The sequence below is a fragment of the Oncorhynchus nerka genome, linkage group LG28 (assembly GCF_034236695.1).
Source record: "Oncorhynchus nerka isolate Pitt River linkage group LG28, Oner_Uvic_2.0, whole genome shotgun sequence".
Taxonomy (NCBI): domain Eukaryota; kingdom Metazoa; phylum Chordata; class Actinopteri; order Salmoniformes; family Salmonidae; genus Oncorhynchus; species Oncorhynchus nerka.
This window is the reverse complement of record NC_088423.1, coordinates 60,297,389-60,320,054: the sequence shown is the minus strand read 5'-3', so window position 1 is coordinate 60,320,054 and position 22,666 is coordinate 60,297,389. Positions and strand designations below refer to the sequence as shown.

At 43.1% G+C, this 22,666-nt stretch overlaps 1 protein-coding gene across 2 annotated transcripts; it reads left to right on the top strand.

Annotated features, from left to right (window-relative positions):
- Window positions 1-8,641: 8,641 nt before the first annotated feature.
- On the top strand, window positions 8,642-20,827 carry htatip2 (HIV-1 Tat interactive protein 2). 2 transcript variants are annotated; one of them, XM_029641137.2, is made up of 6 exons: window positions 8,642-8,850; window positions 9,541-9,730; window positions 16,272-16,379; window positions 18,911-19,048; window positions 19,185-19,246; window positions 19,510-20,827. In XM_029641137.2, the coding sequence occupies exons 2-6, from the start codon at window positions 9,542-9,544 to the stop codon at window positions 19,724-19,726; spliced, it is 714 nt and encodes a 237-aa protein (XP_029496997.1). In that variant the 5' UTR covers window positions 8,642-8,850; window position 9,541; the 3' UTR covers window positions 19,727-20,827. The 2 variants fall into 2 exon arrangements, with proteins under 2 accessions (XP_029496997.1, XP_029496998.1); XM_029641138.2 differs by lacking the exon at window positions 8,642-8,850 and adding an exon at window positions 8,889-9,008.
- The last annotated feature ends 1,839 nt before the right edge of the window (window positions 20,828-22,666 follow it).

Genomic DNA, 22,666 nt, shown 5'->3' with positions numbered 1-22,666 from the left:
AAACCTTGTCTTATTGCATCATCCTACTACTCAGCGTTATAAATTCAAGAACCAATCAATTACTTGACCCCTGAGACATGTTACAGGCATAACTGTTGCTTGACAGTCACAAACATTTTATTTGATTTAAATTCAAAATATCAACCTTTGCATTAGCCATACGACTTACCCAATGGAAACAATCCACAAAGTCTTCTTAGGTAACCTAGTCGATGGTCAAAGTCACTGACCACTGGCATTGACCATCATGGGCACTTCCATTTCCAATATCCAACCGTGGGTCTCTGAAAAGAAAATGGATCCCCGCTGCTGCCATACATCCACTGTGGCGTAAGCCGCTGCTTCCTCCATTCGACTTCCTGTCTGATCAATGCAGGGGACAATGTCTCAACAGGTGTGATAGTCATGGGCCCAGAGCCAGCCCTCCACCCCACCGCTAGCTCCAATTAGCACCCACTGCTAAAGAACAAAGAGAAGATATTTCACTTTCATTTCATTTCAGCAGAGTGCCAGTTAAAGGTCTCTTCTGTCAACCCCTCTCTTTCTCTTTCTGTCACGTTCCGTACTCTTTCTGCTGGCATCTCTCAAAGATAATTTCTCGCTTTGTGTTTTGTATGGCGTTGGCCAGTATGGAGTCGATGTCTTGTGTTTTAAATGGTAACGGTGTTGAAACCATGGGTTGTTGATTAATTCATAGCATGTGACTCACTTGCTTTTTGTGTTTTAGTGGGGTTGAGTTCATGAAAACCCCTGGAGGTCTGAGGAAAGGAACATATTGCTCACAGAGGAAGTGACCACACTCAATTGCCATGTTTTCAGTACTTTCACATACCATATCTAAATATACAGTGTCTAACACATTCACCTTTTGCAACACTTTGTAACATTATAACAGCATAACTTAAAATGAGTAGTTGTTTTCATACCATAACATATCGGGGTGATTGTTGCATTTCTGAGTGAATTCAAACTGTGCCTCTATATTGGTGGGTTAAATATGCAGCTGATTTTACATGATGTCCAGTTTATACATTAAATTCCATTGCCATGGTCATTCAAGAGGGTGAGAATTATTTCATTATAATGTGATGATATCACAAACAAATGTGGTTGATTTGAAAATAGCTAACATACAATCACCATGGAAGTGAAACAGAATGGAAGTCATCGCAATACAATTACATTTGAATCTGACCACATCGAAATGAAATGTATAGCAGCTACAGTAGAATGTTTGGTTGACAGGCGACAACTCAGTTCTGGTGGCAACAATCCACAAGACAACAAGCGCGACTACAATCTGCTATCAAAGAGCGATTGAGTTCTCAAGAATGAGCTTCTGGCACCAAATCAAGTCAAATGTATTTATAAAGCCCTTTTTACATCAGCTGATGTCACAAAGTGCTATACAGAAAACCAGCCTAAAACCTCAAACAGCAAGCAATGAAGATGTAGAAGCATGGTGGCTAGGAAAAACTCCCTAGAACGGAAGAAACCGAGAGTGGAACCAGGCTCTGAGGGGTGGCCAGTCCTCTTTTGGCTGTGCCAGGTAGAGATTATAACAGGACATGGCCATTAAGGCCTGATTGTTCTTCAAGATGTTCAAAGGTTCAAAGATGACCAGCAGGGTCAAATAATAATCATAGTGGTTTTAGAGGGTGCAACAGGTCAGTACCTCAGGAGTAAATGTTAGTTGGCTTTTCATAGCGAGCATTCAGAGGTCAAGACAGCAGGTGCGAGCGAGAGAGAGAGAGAGAGAGAGAGAGAGAGAGAGAGAGAGTCGAAAACAGTTGGTCCTAGGACAAGTTAGCAAGTCTGGTGAACAGGTCAGGTTTCTATAGCCGCAGGAGGAACAGTTGAAACTGGAGCAGCAGCAAGACCAGGTGGACTGGGGACAGCCAGGAGTCATCAGGCCAGGTAGTCCTGAGACATGGTCCTAGGGCTCAGGTCCTACGGGAGGGGAGGCTGAAAGGGAGAGAAAGAGAATTATAGGGAGCATACTTAAATTCACACAGGACTCCAGATAAGACTGGAGAATTACACCAGACATAACAGATTGACCCTAGCCCCCCGGGACATAAACTATTGCAGCATAGATACAGGTAGCTGAGGGACACACACACACACTGTGGCCCCATCTGATGATACACCCCGGACCGGGCCAACTAGGCAGGATATAACCCCACCACTTTGCCAAAGCACAGCCTCCGCCCCCACACCACTAGAGGGATAGCAACAGACCACCAACTTACTACCCTGAGACCAGGCTGAGTATAGCCCACGAAGATCTCCTCCACCGCACGAGACCGAGAAAAAACGGAGCCAGTGACTCAGCCACCGTAATAGGGTGAGAGGTGAGGAATCCCAGTGGAGAGAGGGAAGCCAGCCAGGCAAGGACAGGAAGGGCGGTTCGTCGCTCCAGTACCTTGCCGTTCAACTTCGCACCCCTGGGCCAGACTACACTCAATCATAGGACCCACTGGTTGAGTCTTGAGTAAAGACTTAAAGGTCGAGACCGAGTCTGCGTCTCTCACATGAATAGGCAGACCATTCCATAAAAATTGAGCTCTATCGAAGAAAGCCCTGCCTCCAGCTGTTCGCTTAGAAATTCTAAGGACAATAAGGAGGCCTGCGTCTTGTGATCATAGCGTACATGTAGGGATGTACAGCAGGACCAAATCGGAGAGATAGGTAGGAGCAAGCCCATGTAATGCTTTGTAGCAGTAAAAAAAAAATGATGCCAGTATAGAGAGGCTAGCACTGGAGTAATATAATCACATATTTTGGTTATCCCTTCATATCCCTTCTAGTCAAGATTCTAGCAGCCATGTTTAGCACTAACTGAAGTTTATTTAGTGAATTGCAGTAGTCTAATCTAGACGTGACAAAAGCATGGATTAGCTTATCTGCATACTTTTTGGACAAAGTGTCTGTTTTGTGCGAATGTTACAAAGATCGAATAAAGCTGTCCTAGAAATATTCTTTAAGTTCATCAAAAGAGAGATCAGTGGGCCTCCCGAGTGGCGCAGCGGTATAAGGCACTGAATTGCAGTGCTTGGGGCGTCACTACAGACCCGGGTTCGATCTCAGGCTGTGTCGCAGCCGACCGGGAGACCCATAAGGCGGCGCACAATTGGCCCAGCATCATCTGGGTTAGGGGAGGGTTTGGCCGGCCAGGATGTCCTTGTCCCATAGTGCTCTTGTGACTCCTTGTGGCGGACTGGGCTCATGCACTTTGACTTCGGTCGCCAGCTGTACGGTGTTTCCTCTGACACATTTGTGCGGCTGGCTTCCGTGTTAAGCGAGCAGTGCATCAAGAAGCAGTGCGGCTTGGCAGGGTCGTGTTTTCGGAGGACGCGTGGCTCTCGACCTTCACCTCTCCCGAGTCCGTACAGGAGTTGCAGCGATGGTACAAGACTGTAACTACCAATTGAATATCATAAAAAAGAGATCAGGGTCCAGAGTAATGCCAAGGTCCTTCACAGTTTTATGTGAGACCACTGTACAACCATCAGACTAATTGTCAGATGCAACAGCAGGTTTCTTGGGACCTAGGACCAGCATCTTTGTTTTGTCCGCGTTTAAAAGTAAAACAATTGCTGCCATCCACTTTCTTATGTCTAAAACCAGGCTTCCAGGCTAGGCAATTTTGGGGCTTCAACATGTTTCATCGAGATGTACAGCTGTGTGTCATCCGCATCCTAGCAGTGAAAGTTGATATTGTGTTTCCGAATGACATCCCTAAGCGGTAGAATATATAGTGAAAACTACAGACCAGTATCCCTTCTTTCTTTTCTCTCCAAAACTCTTGAACGTGCCGTCCTTGGCCAGCTCTCCCGCTATCTCTCTCAGAATGACCTTCTTGATCCAAATCAGTCAGGTTTCAAGACTAGTCATTCAACTGAGACTGCTCTTCTCTGTATCACGGAGGCGCTCCGCACTGCTAAAGCTAACTCACTCTCCTCTGCTCTCATCCTTCTAGACCTATCGGCTGCCTTCGATACTGTGAACCATCAGATCCTCCTCTCCACCCTCTCCGAGTTGGGCATCTCCGGCGCGGCCCACGCTTGGATTGCGTCCTACCTGACAGGTCGCTCCTACCAGGTGGCGTGGCGAGAATCCGTCTCCTCACCACGTGCTCTCACCACTGGTGTCCCCAGGGCTCTGTTCTAGGCCCTCCTATTCTCGCTATACACCAAGTCACTTGGCTCTGTCATAACCTCACATGGTCTCTCCTATCATTGCTATGCAGACGACACACAATTAATCTTCTCCTTTCCCCCTTCTGATGACCAGGTGGCGAATCGCATCTCTGCATGTCTGGCAGACATATCAGTGTGGATGACGGATCACCACCTCAAGCTGAACCTCGGCAAGACGGAGCTGCTCTTCCTCCCGGGAAGGACTGCCCGTTCCATGATCTCGCCATCACGGTTGACAACTCCATTGTGTCCTCCTCCCAGAGCGCTAAGAACCTTGGCGTGATCCTGGACAACACCCTGTCGTTCTCAACTAACATCAAGGCGGTGGCCCGTTCTTGTAGGTTCATGCTCTACAACATCCGCAGAGTACGACCCTGCCTCACACAGGAAGCGGCGCAGGTCCTAATCCAGGCACTTGTCATCTCCCGTCTGGATTACTGCAACTCGCTGTTGGCTGGGCTCCTGCCTGTGCCATTAAACCCCTACAACTCATCCAGAACGCCGCAGCCCGTCTGGTGTTCAACCTTCCCAAGTTCTCTCACGTCACCCCGCTCCTCCGCTCTCTCCACTGGCTTCCAGTTGAAGCTCGCATCCGCTACAAGACCATGGTGCTTGCCACGGAGCTGTGAGGGGAACGGCACCTCAGTACCTCCAGGCTCTGATCAGGCCCTACACCCAAACAAGGGCACTGCGTTCATCCACCTCTGGCCTGCTCGCCTCCCTACCACTGAGGAAGTACAGTTCCCGCGCAGCCCAGTCAAAACTGTTCGCTGCTCTGGCCCCCAATGGTGGAACAAACTCCCTCACGACGCCAGGACAGCGGAGTCAATCACCACCTTCCGGAGACACCTGAAACCCCACCTCTTTCAGGAATACCTAGGATAGGATAAAGTAATCCTTCTCACCCCCTTAAAAGATTTAGATGCACTATTGTAAAGTGGCTGTTCCACTGGATGTCTTAAGGTGAACGCACCAATTTGTAAGTCGCTCTGGATAAGAGCGTCTGCTAAATGACTTAAATGTAAATGTAAAACAATAGATGGTCCTAAAGCAGAACCTTGAGGAATACAGAAACTTACAATTGATTTGTCAGAGGACAAACCATGAACAGAGACGAATTGATATCTATCCGACAGATCAGATCTAAACCAGGCCAGAACTTGTCTGTGTAGACCAATTAAGGTTTCCAATCTCTCCAAAAGCATGTGGTGATCGATGGTGTCAAAAGCAGCAATAAGGTCTAAGAGCATGAGGAAAGATGCAGAACATTGGTCTGATGCCATTAATGTCATTTACCACCTTCATGGGTGCAGTCTCAGTGCTATGATGGGGGTCTAAAACCAGAATGAAGCGTTTCGTATACATTATTTGTCATTACTGTTAATTACTGCCACTTTTAGTGAGTTTAGTGCACATCAAGAGGATAGGTAGTAATTTATTATGTTCAACGTAGGAGGGCCAAGCAGAGGAAGTAGCTCTTTCAGTAGTTTCGTTAGAATAGGGTCGAGTATAAAGCTTGAAGGTTTAGAGGCCATTACTATTTTCATGAATAATTCATACAGGATTAAAAAAACTTGAGTGTCTCCATTGATCCTAGGTCCTGGAGGTTCTGTGCAGACTCAGGACAACTGAGCTGAGGAGAAATATGCAGATTCAAAGAAGAGTCTGTAATTGGCTTTCTAATGATCATGATCTTTTCGTCGAAGAAGTTAATGAATTCATCACTGCTGAAGTGAAAGCCATCCTCTCTTGGGGAATGCTGCTTTTCAGTTAGCTTTGCGACAGTATACAATTTTTTGGAATGTTCATATTTTCCTATATTAGGTTGGAAAAATAGGATGATCGAGCAGCAGTGAGGGCTCTTCGATATTGCACGGTACTGTCTTTCCAAGCTAGTTGGAAGACTTCCAGTTTGGAAGCTTCTTTCAGCGCTCTGGTATTTTCTGTATACCAGAGAGCTTATTCCTTGTGACAAATGTTTTTTGGGGGTGTGACTGTGTCTAGGGTATTACGCAAGGTTAAACTTAGATCCTCAGCTAGGTGGTTAAATTATTTTTGTACTTCGACATCCTTGGTTTGGGAAAGGGAGTCTGGAAAGAAATCTTTGGGTTGTCCAAGAATTTATAGCACGGATTTTGATGATCCTTGGTTGGGATCTGAGCAGATTAGTTGTTGCGATTGCAAACATAATAACATGGTTGTCTGATAGTCCAGGATTATGAGGAAAAACATTTAGATCCACAATATTTATTCCAAGGGACAAAACTAGATTAGGGGTATGACTGTGGCAATGAGTAGGTCCGGAGACATGTTGGACAAAACCCACTGAGTCGATGATTGCGCCGAAAGCCTTTTGGAGTGGGTCTGTGGACTTTTCCACATGAAAATTGAAGTCACCAAAATGTTGAATATTATCTGCTATGACTACAAGTTCCAAATTGGAATACGGAGGAACTCAGTGAGGAACGCTGTTTACGGCCTAGGAGGCCTGTAAACATTAGCTATAAAAAGTGATTGAGTAAGCTGCATAGATTTTATGACTAGAAAGTCAAAATATGAATACGCAGTCATTTTATTTTAAAAAAGAAAAAAATTGTGTGTGTGGGGGGGTTGACCTGTCTGTACCATGGAGGACAGAGGAACATCAGTATCTTCCTGGGTACACTCCTCACACAGTAAGTACCTCTACCTACCATACTATCTACACTGGTTTTCTTTTTAAATTAATACATTTTATTTCAAATGTACGCATCATTACATTATTTACAGTTTACTCCCACCCCAGCCTGTGCAGCCAGACAGCCCGAGTTTCTGGGAGCTCAAGAAGTACTCAAGGTACGAGCTCAGAAACAAAGCCAGGATCCTCTGCCACGGCCAGCACCTGCCTGAGCTGGAGCAACTCTGCCTGACCAACTGGCACATGGAGGTGGAGCGCAGGGTTCACTTTTACACTGTGGGAGTGAGAGAGACCCTGGGCAGACTGATCAGAGATGTCAGAAAGTGAGCAGGAGAAGAGGAGAAAGGCTTGGGCGTGGGAGGACTGCACCTGATGAGTTGAAAATATTTAAATGTTTTATTTTTGTAGTAGTAGTATAAGTATGATAAGATAATGTGAGATAAGATAGGCATAAGAGAATATATTTTTGTTATTGATAAATAAATGATAATTTAACCCTAACAATTGTGTATTTTTTTGTTGTAATATTACTCCATGGAAAATAGATGAAAATGGAAAAGAGTCAGAAGGGATGGCTGCCGTTTTATGGGCTCCTAACCAATTGTGGGTTTTTTACACTTCAGTTTACTGAGTAAATATTTTCGGAACTCTTATTTTCTTCAAACTGCATTGTTGGGTAAGGGCTTGTAAAGTAAGCATTTCACGGTAAGGTGTACGTACACCTTTTGTATTCGGCGCATGTGACAAATAAAATTTGATTTGATATTAATCAAACAAACTTGATTAAAGGTTGAAATGACCATTCTGTTTGTGTTTGTGTGTGCGTGTGTGTGTACGTATGTGTGTGGCAATGGTTTATGTGACTTTATTAGCTTTTTTCTGTTTAATCCTTTAATCAGTACAGGCCACTCTAATTTGTCATTGAAGTCTATATAGTGTGAAAGCTATGTTACCAAAAACTATTATACAAATGACGAGGGACAAATTCAACCCCAAACTGCATTTGACAAAACTGCAAATTAAACTAAAATAGTCAACATATTGAGCTTTATGACAAAACTATGAGTGTGTGAGCCTGTGTGTTTGTGGCTCCATAGAGGGGTGAAATGAAAATGACTTGGTTGGTCTGCCATCAAACTTACCAACAGTGGCTTGAAGTCATCAATGACACATGTTCTCTTGTGACCAGGAGGAAGTAGTCTGAACAGTTGGTCTGGACCACTGGCTGGAAATTAACTATGAAAGGATGGTAACAGATGAACAGACATAAGACAACGCATGTACACAGATACAGAAGCTACAGCTTCCTATGTTTTTATTTCATTACTGAATGTGAACAGGTGATTGGGAATACATGGTTTATACTGTGATAAAACCGTGTTTGATGTAATTTTATATCCCTTGTAAATGTATTTTGACAATTAAAGACACTGACCACAACATGACAAAGACTGACAGCAATATAGTGTTACCAAATGCTCTTTGGTACCTCCTGACAAGTAGCCACTGTGACCGTGTGCATCAATGCCTGGAACATTACTGCCCTCTGCCAAGCCTATCGATAAGTGGAAAGTATTCATGACGATGACAATGATGATAATGAAACCGTCAAAGCTAGGCTTCTTATTGAATTACATGCATCAGATGTATTTGTGTCCCAATAAAACAAGAACTATTCAAAACATTTTCCAGAATGTACTATCATCTTCACGGAATATGTTTGACAGTGTGTTAGGCAGGGCTTGTCGATTCTACTGCGAATTTCTATCACCAACGACCGTAGGAAACCGGATGCGTGTTTCCATGGGCACATTCATTTGTTTCGCTATCTGTTATGAAACCACTGGAAAGCAGCTGGGGTACAGCGTTTGGCTTTCCACTGTCATTTGCAGCCGTTTTACACCATCTAGAAAACTGCGAACGGACGATATAGACCAAGTGAGCGTCAGAAGCTAACGCACTCGAACTAACGTGAGTTGACTGTGTCACTCAGTCTGCAATCAGGCTTGGGAATTATTAGCATGTACCGTAACTAGCTACTGGGACTAGCTAGTAGCCTCCTATTGGACTGTTTTTACAGCTAGTTGTAATGCTGAGTGATTGGTTTCGAGGGAGGCTTGCAAGAAAAGGTTAATTGCCTTATTTATCTTGCTAGTTAGTTAGCAGTCAAGAGGCCGTTGTAAAGGCGTGACACGCACCTGGTGGGTATAATGTGTGGAACGTTCCAACAGGAATATGAACCAACAACTTCGTAAATGACACGGTTGCCAACAAACAACGCATGCAAAGTTGTATAGCGGCGGAATACGAGACCGAGTGGGCTATTTGATTACGTTTTCACTCGCCACGTTTATTCTAAAAAATGTCTCTGGTAGCCTATGGACAAACGTTAAGAATAAGCTACGTGGTGAGTTGACGCCTATTCGGTAGCTAGTTCGTTAGGTGACTTGGTCATGCTACTTCGTATGCGTTGTTCGTTGGCAACCTTGTACTTTACTACGTTTTTGGAACGTTGGGACGTTCCACAAAGTATACCCACCCCACACACCTGTGTTGCAATAAATAAATAAAATGCGGTATCATGCTGCTTTTGTGTACAACAGCGATTAAACCATTAGGTCTCTCCTCAGTGGTGAAGCATTGTCTTGTTTTGTCCTTCAGGATGGCACACGACCTGAAATCACTGGCAGAGGACTTCAGACAGAAGAATAAAAGCTGTTTTATCCTTGGTGTCTCTGGAGAGACAGGCAAAGAGTTACTCAAAGAGATTGTGGAGATGAAGCTCTTCTCCAGGATCACTGTCATCGGAAGGCGGCAGCTCACATTTGAAGGCGAAGCGTATGATAACCTGGTAGGTGTGCGACTTGTCTTTATTGTCAGTGTATTGTCTTTTCAAGCAGGGCCTGTATGGTTCTAAGATGCAGAGTTTATTTCATGGGGACAGGATTTAGGATTTACCATTGCTGAGAGATCTTGCTTTCATGTTATCCCTAGTCAATAATGGCACAAAATCACCTGTCTTATATTTAACACATTTTGTCCAATATCTCAAGATGGGGTCGTCATATTGTTGACATTTTCAAGCAAAGCTGGTCCTGACCTCCCTGGGGCCCTAAGCAAAATTATGCTATGGGGTCCTCCTACCTGACCCGTGAGCCATGTAAACCATTTTCCATTGCCACAGTCACACCTGACACCCCAGTGCTCCCACTACAATCCTCCTTCCTTTAAAACAGTTTGCTCCATCTGACGGTCTAAGAATAAGTATACCTATACAGAACAGAATGAGGTATAAACAAACAATATTTATTGAATATAATATTTTATATAGAATCTTAAGACAAGTGAATATTAACATGAATAAGAAATTGTATGAAATAATCTAATATAATAATGAGCTTTGTCTCTGCTGCCTGGTAATTAGTCCAATCCTCACAATATTAGCTTTGCCTAAACAATGTAAACATAAGCCTATAGTCTATGGCTCAAAGTCAAATAAAACCTATACAGCTGTGTGATTAACGTTGGTTCCCTCAACAGCCTGGGCATTTTCAGCATCAGGATGGGCACCAGTCTATCTGGACTGTCTGGAAGAAATTATGTCACATTGTTAGTTAAGCAGTCATTGACACGAATGCACTTCTGCTTTACAATCTTAAATGTTACTAAGTGTGTAAAACATTTTGAATGTTTGAATTAAAATCGTACCATCAAAATATCTCTTCTGCACTTTCTTGAGGCAAAATCATCGTAGGACATGTGTTTCCCTACATCATGATTTATGCTCATGATGGCCAGACCAGTCAAAAGTTCCTGTGACATGGAAGACCTCCGGTAGCTTTTGATGAGGGTTCATTTCGAAAAGCTCCTCTCTGCCGATGTTACTGGTAGGGTGACCGCAATTCTTAGGGCTATCCAAAAGGTTAGGATAGAGTTCCTCCAGGTTTTCCCTCGGAGAAAGGAAAGCAGCTCAAAAGGCAGTCATCTTATCTGATGGCAGATCAGTGAAATTCTGAATCTCATGTGCTAGATCCATTCCACTGATGTCACAGTCATCTCTGAAGGTTAGAGTGTTTTCAGCTTCCATGCAGTGAACCTTTAACATCTCCCTGGACATCTGAGAGGCAGTGCTGAAGTTCAGCAGCGCTCCATATTTGGTTTTCACCTGGTTGAGTGTTTCAAATCTCTCATCCATGGATGTCACAGCAGAGTTGACTTCCAAGGTTTTTCAGTGCATCAAGTCACTGGTTCATCAGGAGCCTCGTAGCTGAAATGCCTCTTCACATTAGTTTCTTCACAAATGCTTTTGGCTGTTGTCTGAGCCTCAGAGAATCCAGTTTCCTGGTATGTAGTAAGGGAGGACTTTGCATTTGAGATCAAATTTGCTGCGATATCCAACTGCATTGAGGCGGATTGAAGGAGCTTGTTCACCTGGTTTGTCATTGTCAGTATCTCACACCATATGTCATTGTCAGTATCTCACACAATACAACACAGCAAATCAAGAAGCGGTAGGACGCAAATTCCTTTGGAAGTGCTTGTGTCTCCACTTTGGCCACAGGATCATTGATTGTCCTGAACCTCGGAAGCCTGTTACCTGTTGCATGAACACTTTGGAGCCTACTCTCTCATCTTGTCACTCCATGACTTCACGGCTATGTCCACATGTTTCTTAAAAACACTCCCATCTTTGTGTGCCCGCTGAAAAGAAGGCGTAGAGCTTTTGCACATGCCCCAAAAAAGAAAAAGTGCATATTTTTGGAGATTTGGCAGCATCTGCAATGACAAGGTTCAGAGTATGTGCTCCACATGGGACAAACACGGCTCTAGGATTATTATTTTTTTTGTAATCTGGCTTGTACTCCTTGGTGCTTGCCCTTCATGTTGGCCCCATTATCATAAGCTTGCCCTCTGCAATCTTCAAATGGAATCTTCAGCTCGTTCAGCTTATCTAAGATGACAGTGGACAGATTTCAAGCCTGTTGTAACCTCAACATTCACAAAGCCAAGGAAGTGCTCCTTGATCTCTGGCTTTCCCTTTAAAGCCACGCGTCTCAGAATAATGGACATTTGATCCCGGTGACTAATGTCAGCTGTACAGTCCAAGATAATGGAGTCACTATTACTTCCAGAATCTTGTCACTCACAGTCTGTATCAGCTCATTCTGTGTGTGCTTCCCAAGGTAATGAGCATGTCTCTCCACATTTAATTTTGCTGAGATTTTCCATAACCGGGTAAAATATTGCCAGTAATTCAACCTCTTTTAAGAAGTTTCCATTATCTGTTTGTAGGAATTTGTCTGATGAACCCCTGAATGCTAGGTTTATTTCAGCCAGAGACTGGGTGATACTTACTAAAATTGTAAGGACATCCCGCCATCTCTTTCTTTCTGCCTCCAACATTGTAATTTGTATCTGGTCAAGAGTCCGACTTAGGAGCAGATCAAGTTGTCTCCACTTAATCATATTGTCTGTGTGTTCAGGACTACCCTCATGGTGTTGATATTTGATAAGTGTCTTTTTTTCGTAGAAAAGAGCTTACAGCAAAAACGATACACAGTGTTGTTTTAGATTATGAAAGCCAGCTCCTGGTAATCTTTTCCCCAGTTGACAGCTGTCTCTGTAATACGCCTGAATGGAAACCTCTTCTAGATTTGTCTTTGGGGTAAGATCAATCCAGTCCTGGTTTGAATGGACCTCTGCGCACTATCTCAGTCCTCATTAAAGTCTGTTAAGACTGTGGGCCGGTCTGCTGGGTCATTTGGTGGAGCAGAAACTGTTCTATTAGGGTCTGAGCTGCTTGTGTCTGATGCTGGTTGTACACCTCTGGTTGTGCTAGTACTGGTTAAGGCTGCCTTTACTTCACCTGGGTCTGTGTTAGTACTTGCTGAAGATGGCTGTACTGGGTCTGTGTTAGTATTTGCTGAAGATGGCTGTACTGGGTCTGTGTTAGTATTTGCTGAAGATGGCTGTACTGGGTCTGTGTTAGTACTTGCTGAAGATGGCTGTACTGGGTCTGTGTTAGTATTTGCTGAAGATGGCTGTACTGGGTCTGTGTTAGTACTTGCTGAAGCTGGCTGTATTGGGTCTGTGTTAGTGCTGGCTGTGGATCAACTGAGTCTGTGCTTGAACTGGCTGATGATCCAGCATCAAATCAAATGTATTTATATAGCCCTTCGTACATCAGCTGATATCTCAATGTGCTGTACAGAAACTCAGCCTAAAACCCCAAACAGCACGCAATGCAGGTGTAGAAGCACGGTGGCTAGGAAAAACTCCCTAGAAAGGCCAAAACCTAGAGAGGAACCAGGCTATGTGGGGTGGCCAGTCCTCTTCTGGCTGTGCCTGGTGGAGATTATAACAGAACATGGCCAAGATGTTCATAAATTACCAGCATGGTCAAATAATAATAATCACAGGCAGAACAGTTGAAACTGGAGCAGCAGCACGGCCAGGTGGACTGGGGACAGCAAGGAGTCATCATGTCAGGTAGTCCTGAGGCATGGTCCTAGGGCTCAGGTCCTCCGAGAAAGAGAGAGCATACTTAAATTCACACAGGACACCGGATAGGACAGGAGAAGTACTCCAGATATAACAAACTGACCCTAGCCCCCCGACACAAACTACTGCAGCATAAATACTGGAGGCTGAGACAGGAGGGGTCAGGAGACACTGTGGCCCCATCCGAGGACACCCCCGGACAGGGACAAACAGGAAGGATATAACCCCACCCACTTTGCCAAAGCACAGCCCCCACACCACTAGAGGGATATCTTCAACCACCAACTTACCATCCTGAGACAAGGCTGAGTATAGCCCACAAAGACCTCCGCCACGGCACAACCCAAGGGGGGGCGCCAACCCAGACAGGAAGATCACATCAGTGACTCAACCCACTCAAGTGACGCACCCCTCCTAGGGACGGTATGAAAGAGCCCTAGTAAGCCAGTGACTCAGCCCCTGTAATAGGGTTAGAGGCAGAGAATCCCAGTGGAAATAGGGGAACCGGCCAGGCAGAGACAGCAAGGGCGGTTCGTTGCTCCAGAGCCTTTCCATTCACCTTCACACTCCTGGGCCAGACTACACTCAATCATATGATATCTCCTCTACTGACAAACTTAAGCATAGCACCTGTAAATTATAGATAACAATACTATTTATTTTATCAGCTGCATCAGGCCCATTCAAACTGGTTCCCACAGATTTCCTTTTATACATTTTCAAATATAAAATACTATTTATACTATGGCTTGGCTGAATGCTTGATGGTTATTTACTGAGAGATGTGCATCCATATTGCCCAGTAAATCAACATTTTTAAATTCAATATATAAATCAATATCAATACATTGCTTTCCATCTTGCATTAGTCCAGAGTTGTAACTAAACCTTGACTGGGAGCCTAGATAATCATTGTCTTGTTTTAAAATTGTGTGCCTATGAGGAGTGCCATCACACCCATATATTGTCTGGACTGGTCCCTACAGAGGTTGCTGCTGGAAAGCGCGAGTTTCATTTCGTGCACGCGCATATGAACGCATTTTCACGCGCAACGCGGTTATCTTTTCCGAACTGCAGTTTATAAAGACCGTTGACAGTTAGCGTCTTATCAAACGTAATGAGTAGTTGTATTTCACTCTCACTTTTGTCAGGCACAAAGTCACAGAACACAGCCTTTGGAAGTAGCTGGCTAGCAAGCAAGACAGTGACCGACCAAGAGATGCACTACCCAGCTAGGTTAGCAAGACAGACTAGAGAAAGATGCACTGCCCAGCTAGGTTAGCAAGACAGACTAGAGAGAGATGCACTACAAGCTACAGCACATCAACTTAACGTTAATGTTATTTGCTGACATCAAACTTGGAGAGGAGACAACACAAGTTTCTGATTGCTGTTCCCGCAATTTACTCTCATGGTGTTTTTATTCTCCTTTTGTAACCAGAAGGATAGATCCGCTTCATCCTCTCATCGAAGTTGTAAACATTGACACCCGCTTTGACACGAGGGGGAGGCGGAGCCCCTTGCGTAATTTGCGGGGCCCTACGCAACATGCGTAGTGCGCATATAGGGCCGCCGTTTAAGGCTGATGTAGCCCAATATTGGACTAAAAGAGCCTAACGTTACTTCTTCCGCTTACACACGGGTTCAGAGACGCAGATTGCTAATTATCACTGTTTTCCATAAACAAGCTCTGTAACGTGGAAATATGACCATGTGGGAACCCTAACCCTATAAAAGGCATGTATCAACTTAACCTTTATTTATTTATTTTTGTATAATTTCTCACCGATATGAAATATAAGGGCCTTGTGCTTCCAAAACTGTTCCACGAGCGCATGATGAGTGTTGATGTTCTGACCGAGCGTTGCGGCTCTTAACAAAACTAAAAGAGATGCCTTCATCCAATGACTCATATCTAATGTAATGGTACTGAGTCATGGTCAAGGGCTAAGGCTGATGCAGAACAGAGATTATATATATATATATAAATATTTATATATATATAAATATTTATATATATATATATTTATTTTAAATTCTTCAATTAAAAGAGCTATACATAATTACAGTAATTTAAGCCCAATAATTTAAGGTATCATGAAAAAATATTCATACTTTACGCAAAACTAAGAGTGTAACAATTTATGAAATTAGAATACTACTTCATGCTAATTAAATACTTGAGACACACACACAGCCCAAAGCAGGCACACACTTCTCACTAAGTCTGAACTGTAACACAGAAGGCTACTAGTCTAATAAGGTATGCCTGAACCTGAGTTAGGTTACATTGTAATGTTATGAGTTACTCTGGTGATGGGAGATTAAACAATAGGCATAGAAGAGACCAAGTGAGCTGCCTGCTAGCCAGCTGCTAGGACCAATCCCTGACAACCCATACATCAAAACGTAGCTAGTACGAGCTCTACTTTGTGAGCTGCAGCCTGCTATATTCTTTTAGTGTCTCTGAAAACATCTGACGAAAGAAACGAAGGAAACTTTTTACCTTATATTTCAGTCAAAACGTGACACACACTCAGGACTTACCCATACTTCTAGGCAATACAGTGTCACATCAATCTTTCTCTGGTAGGTTGAGGAATACCCATCGCAAAGAGCAAATAAGAACACACCGATTTCGCAGGTCTTTTCAGATTTTTCGACATGGGTAACAACTGTCACATTTATGTTTTCAAATGATTAATTGTTTGTGTAGAATTCTCGTATAGCGTCCATTGTTTGTCGCGTCACCTAACACCCTACCATGAGCTTTGAATAAAGTTAAATATTCAATACCATTTAAATGTGTGTGCAGACTACAACAAAGCCTACAAGAAGCCTACATCTATTATTCCATTATAAAGATTGGCCTGTTCTCTGTCCTCTTTCAGGTGCAGGAGGTGGTGGACTTTGAGAAACTGAATGACTATGCTGCAGCATTCCAAGGGCATGATGTTGGCTACTGCTGCCTGGGAACGACCAAAGCCAAAGCAGGGGCTGTGAGTTCATGGCCAATGATATAGAGACCCCTGTGAACATGTACCAAAAAAGAAAGAGGATTTTGACACCCACCATCTCAGATTTTTCTGAAATAATTTTTGTTTTTTGAAACATAAGATTAGCATTCGGGCAACATTATTTTATTTAAAAATAATTTGTGGTCTCAGCTAATTGATTGCATCCAAATTGGCCATTTTTAATATCTAGGATTCATATATTTTAACAATAATTTATCCAATGATTAAAAGCCACCTACAGACACCCCACGCCAAGTATATACACTGCTCAAAAAAATAAAGGGAACACTGAAATAACACATCTTAGATCTGAATGAATTAAATATTCTTATTGAATACTTTTTTCATTACATAGTTGAATGTGCTGACAACAAAAGCACACAAAAATTATCAATGGAAATCAAATTTATCAACCCATGGAGGTCTGGATTTGGAGTCACACTCAAAATTAAAGTGGAAAACCACACTACAGGCTGATCCAACTTTGATGTAATGTCCTTAAAACAAGTCAAAATGAGGGTCAGTAGTGTGTGTGGCCTCCACGTGCCTGTATGACCTCCCTACAACGCCTGGGCATGCTCCTGATGAGGTGGCGGATGGTCTCCTGAGGGATCTCCTCCCAGACCTGGACTAAAGCATCCGCCAACTCCTGGACAGTCTGTGGTGCAACATGGCGTTGGTGGATGGAGCGAGACATGATGTCCCAGATGTGCTCAATTGGATTCAGGTCTGGGGAACGGGCGGGCCAGTCCATAGCATCAATGCCTTCCTCTTGCAGGAACTGCTGACACTCCAGCCACATGAGGTCTAGCATTGTCTTGCATTAGGAGGAACCCAGGGCCAACCGCACCAGCATATGGTCTCACAAGGGGTCTGAGGATCTCATCTCGGTACCTAATGGCAGTCAGGCTACCTCTGGCGAGCACATGGAGGGCTGTGCGGCCCCCCAAAGAAATGCCACCCCTCACCATGACTGACCCACCTCCAAACCGGTCATGCTGGAGGATGTTTCCGGGCAGCAGAACGTTCTCCACGGCGTCTCCAGACTCTGTCACATCTGTCACGTGCTCAATGTGAACCTGCTTTCATCTGTGAAGAGCACAGGGCACCAGTGGCGAATTTTCCAATCTTGGTGTTCTCTGGCAAATGCCAAACGTCCTGCACGGTGTTGGGCTGCAAGCACAACCCCCACCTGTGGACGTCGGGCCCTCATACCACCCTCATGGAGTCTGTTTCTGACCGTTTGAGCAGACGCATGCACATTTGTGGTCTGCTGGAGGTCATTTTACAGGGCTCTGGCAGTGCTCCTCCTTGCACAAAGGCGGAGGTAGCGGTCCTGCTGCTGGGTTGTTGCCCTCCTACGGCCTCCTCCACATCTCCTGATGTACTGGCCTGTCTCCTGGTAGCGCCTCCATGCTCTGGGCATTACGCTGACAGACACAGCAAACCTTCTTGCCACAGCTTGCATTGATGTTCCATCCTGGATGAGCTGCACTACCTTAGCCACTTGTGTGGATTGTAGACTCCGTCTCATGCTACCACTAGAGTGAAAGCACCGCCAGACTTCAAAAGTGACCAAAACATCAGCCAGGAAGCATAGGAACTTAGAAGTGGTCTGTGGTCACCCCCTGCAGAACCACTCTGCAGAACCATTCATTTATTGGGGGTAGTATGTTTGTTTCTTCATACTATGTCATGTATTCCCAGTGAATTTGGTCTTCCCCCCCCCAGTTCAGATACATTATTAATTAAAGTTATGTTTAGTCCTGTCCTACATCCTGATATTATCAGGTTCTGACCACGAGATGGTGCTGTTCTTGCTATTAGGTGAAAAAGTTAGGTAATTTGGGTAAACTATCCCTTTAATATTGAGGGAAGTTGTATTATTTATTTATTTTATCCCCTAATAGCAGAAACGGCACCATCCAGTGGTCAGAACCTTGTAATATCAGGATGTAGGATGGGACATAAACCTAACAATTTCAAAGACTAAATGATCTGAACAGAAAAAAAATCACTACCAAATTCACTGAGAATACATTACATAGAATGAAGAAACGGCTCAATACTGACTTCTCTGACGTAGAGAACTGATACTATATAGTCGTTGTTGGGTTGGGATTGGCGTGGGGTGTTAGGGGCCCGTTGATGTCTTTTGACTATTATTTTAGATGCCTCATGTCTTACTCATTGTTAGAAACAAGTTTCTTCCAAATCGGATGTTAGATGCTATATTTATTGAATATTATATGAATCCTATAAATTAAGAAGGGCCAATTGGGTGCAGTCAATCATCTTAATTTCTCAGCGATCAAATTATATTTCAACAAAATAATGATGCAGAAATTCTTATGTTTCTAACTACAGAAACGATTCCAGAACAATCGAAGATGGTGGGTGTCATGGCTTGCTGAAAGGATATTGAACGACCCACCATACACAACCTGCTTGGATCATGTGGTCAAATGCAGATTAATGTACACATATTTTCTCTTATCTTTCTGTCATTGTAGGATGGATTCATCCGTGTTGACCATGACTACGTCCTGAAGTCAGCAGAGCTCGCCAAGGCAGGGGGCTGCTCACACTTCAACCTAGAGTCTTCTAAAGGGGCTGACAAAACCAGTGGTTTTCTCTATCTCAAAGTGAAGGTAATACACAAAATGTTCACCTGAGTAAAGACACCTCATTTATAGCCTTTCATAAGGCCTCTTTCAGCCTCTCTCGTAAAGCTACTTGATGAAGTGCTGCATATTGTTTGGTTAATGCAGATGTTTGCTTCTCCAGGGACAAGTGGAAGCAGACATTGAGCCGTTGGGCTTCGAGAGGTACTCCATCTATCGCCCTGCGTAAGTCTCATTTGCATTAGTCACGTGTAAAAAATGTTCCTTTGCAGAAATGACTCACTTGTTCATTACCTTATCAGTTCATGGCAAAAGAAATGGTGACCATAGGTGAATATCTCACACCAATGTCACGATTAGCAATATACACATTTCTCCAGTGATCACATGATGTAAACACAGTGTTCACTCTGAGATATTTTGATGCTGTAAGTTATTTCACTTGTAACAACTCAACTGAATAATTTTTCTCTTGTTTTTCCTCCCAGGGTGCTGATGGTCGACAGGCAGGAGAGCCGGCCTGCTGAATGGTTTGCCAGGAAGGTCCTGGGCCCTTTTTCCTCCATGTTTCCCACAGCGATGTCCATCCCCATCCAATCACTGACCAGGGCCATGGTGGCCAACACACTGATCCCTGCAGGGGAGAAAGTGGAGATCCTGGAGAATAAAGCCATCTATGTCTTGGGGAAGGCCCCAGAGAAATGAGGGACAGGGAAGAGGGAAGGTGTGTCTCAATAGCTTCATTTCCTCATCCCCTTTCCTCCATAAACCACTGATGTGGTTATACCGCCACTGGTCTGCCTGGGCATGACATGTGAGAGCAATGTCAAGGGAACCCCTATCCAGTCCTTTCACCCATCAGTGCTAATGAAGGAAAGGTATTGAGGAAATGTGAGTATTGGGAGCTCAGCCAGAGACTGACGGTGAAGTGTGTTGTGCAACTGCCATTTCATGTGATGGTGCTTCTTCTTCATGACAATATATTTTCTGCTAACAACTTCCTTTGAAATCATGGAGGAGGGTTGACCACAAGTATAAAGTTGAATTTCTAGAGCTATACAGGTGCTCTCAGAGCGCATGGTTAAGCGTTCAAAGCTTCGTTGGCTTCAACTTGAGGTTCCTTTCAACCATGATAGTCAACACGGTAGCTAGCTCGAGCTCTGTTTCTCTGGGAATGAGTCCAAAGGGGGATGTTTCCTTATGAAAAGTGCAATTCTTAAAGCTCTTCATGGGTAATGAAAATAAGATATGATTGGGAAATGGTGATGTAATTATGAATACTGAAATATGCCTTGTTGTCTTTGTATCCCAAGTGCTCTTTCCGAGTGCAGACTATTTTTGTGGTCAACAAAGAGTTCGCTGAAGAGGAAACAGACTGGCACAGAGGCTAGAATCGGTTTAATATATTAGGTGGAGAGGGAAATGTATTGGACTGGTTCTTCTGGGTCCAAAACGGTAACTCCTCAAAACGGTTTAGTTAGTAGAAGCTCTTCCATCCAGCCTACAGCGTTCATGCTATTTTATGTAAGACCATATTCTTAACCACTTTGAAAAATGATGCACTTACTAGAAGAAAGAGTTTATTTTCCACAAGACAACCATTGTAGAGGGATTTTAAGGCAATATGTCTGACTTGTCTTTGATCACTTTTGTTTTCTGAGCAATGCTAAGCATGTAATTGAATCAGGGGTTATGTTGTTCACACTCATATTGACTTGGATTTTTATACAGGTGTTATGTAAATGCTATGTATTTAAGTGGTCTATGCTTCTGTGTTACATTAAACAATGATGTAGTGGGCAGTAATACTTTGTATATACAGTATATAGCTCACATTTGACTTAAGACTGTAATTAGCCCATTAACTGACTCCATAAGATAAATAGCAATATGCAAGAACACTATAGCTGAGTTACAGTAATAGGCAATGAACAAATGTCTGAGAATGGAATTCTAAATACAAGTGTATTTAATTACTTTGTAAACTGAATGATAACATAAAAGGCATTACTCTTAAGCATGGTCAGAGAGAAAGAAATGGCCATGGCCCATTGGAGAGAAAGAGTGCAGGTATCTCACCAGTGCAGGTCAGAAACGTAAGAGATTCATTGTCTCTTTCTAAGACCTTTTTATTTTTTTTTCAATTTAAAGTTTTATTAAGTTCTTGTTTTTCAATCAACCAACAAAACACATTCCACATTCACAGATGTGACAGGCTTTAAAAAAATAAAAAGTCAAAAAATAATAATACATTTGAAAAAATTAAAATACAATTAAAATTAATGATAAAGTCAAATAAAAGCATTTATTTTTCTTAATCTATATATTTTCCTTGGTACATGTATATACATACATACATACATACACACACACATGTACTTAACTAAATTAAAATAAAAACACACACAAAAAAAAAACATAACACTTGCAGCAGCACTATCAAGGTTCTTATCAGCTATTTCAAGCATTCGCTGAGACGATGGGCCAATAATTCGTTTTTAGGTTTTACAGTACCTTACACAAAATGTATCTGCGCATTTCCCTAGTCACCCCGTTCACTCTGTCCAGTTTGAAATATAGTTGAATAGTGGGAACCAGAGTCTATCAAACTTGGGCTGTCTCTTGTGGAGGTCATAAGTGAGCTTTTCAAGAGGAAGAAAGTCAACAATCTGGTCAATCCACATTAGAAGAATACATTTCTTAGCGAAGTATGTAATAGTCATAAGCAAATTTTCTCTGTCAGGATCAAGAACAAAGTCCTGCTGGGCATTAAGAAGATAGATACATGGGGTCATATCAAACTGTACCTCTAGTATTTTCTGTGCAGCGGTAAGTACAGATTGCCAGAATCTGGCAATCTCCCTACAGCTCCAAAATACATGCATATAGGTTCCACATTCAGAGGTACATCTTTTACAGTTAGGAGACATATCTGTTTTCATTCTATGGAGTCTCAAAGGAGTATAATAAAATTTGTACAAAAATTTGTAATTAGATTCTTTCATTTTTACACTGGTAGAGGAGCAGTATACCTTGTCGCAAACCTCCGCCCATAACTCATCACTAATAGTCAGACCAAGGTCCTTTTCCCAGATTATTTTCAAAGGAGTAAAGGAGGAGCTTCCTTTCTCAGAAAGGAGTCTATAGATGCAAGATATTTTGCCCTTAATGGATTGTGCTGTGACAAGAAGGGTTTCAACTTCGTTCAACTGAGTTCTAAACCTCCTCTTGGAGGTAAATGAGGAAATTACATGTCTAATTTGAAGATATTTTAAAAAATGGGATCTTGGCACATCGAATTCACTGCAGAGCTCTTGAAAGGATTTCAGTGTAGTGGTTTTCTGATGAAATAGGTCTGAAAAGGTCCTGATTCCTAGAGTATGCCAAAGATTAAAGTTGGCATCCCTCAGGGCTTTTGGCAAGTCTGGGTTGCCTACTATAGGCGAGTGAGAACATATTTGGGAGGAAATGCCCAGGTATTTCTTACAGTCCCTCCACGCTAGTAGGGTGCTGTAAATCACAAAGGATTTGGCTATGTTGCCCACTTCACTAAAGTTATTAATGAATATAATTGAGCTTAAGGGCAATGAACCACAGGATTGGGCTTCTATCTGAATCCACGTTGACTCTTGTCTGTTTGTGATC

What these genes read in the sequence shown, in the direction of transcription:
- htatip2 (XM_029641137.2), top strand. Translation starts at nt 9,542, where the DNA reads ATGGCACACGACCTGAAATCACTGGCAGAGGACTTCAGACAGAAGAAT. An exon ending in CCAAAGCCAAAGCAGGGGCT is followed by an intron (nt 16,380 to 18,910) that starts GTGAGTTCATGG and finishes CTGTCATTGTAG; the next exon opens with GATGGATTCATCCGTGTTGA. An exon ending in TTCTCTATCTCAAAGTGAAG is followed by an intron (nt 19,049 to 19,184) that starts GTAATACACAAA and finishes TTGCTTCTCCAG; the next exon opens with GGACAAGTGGAAGCAGACAT.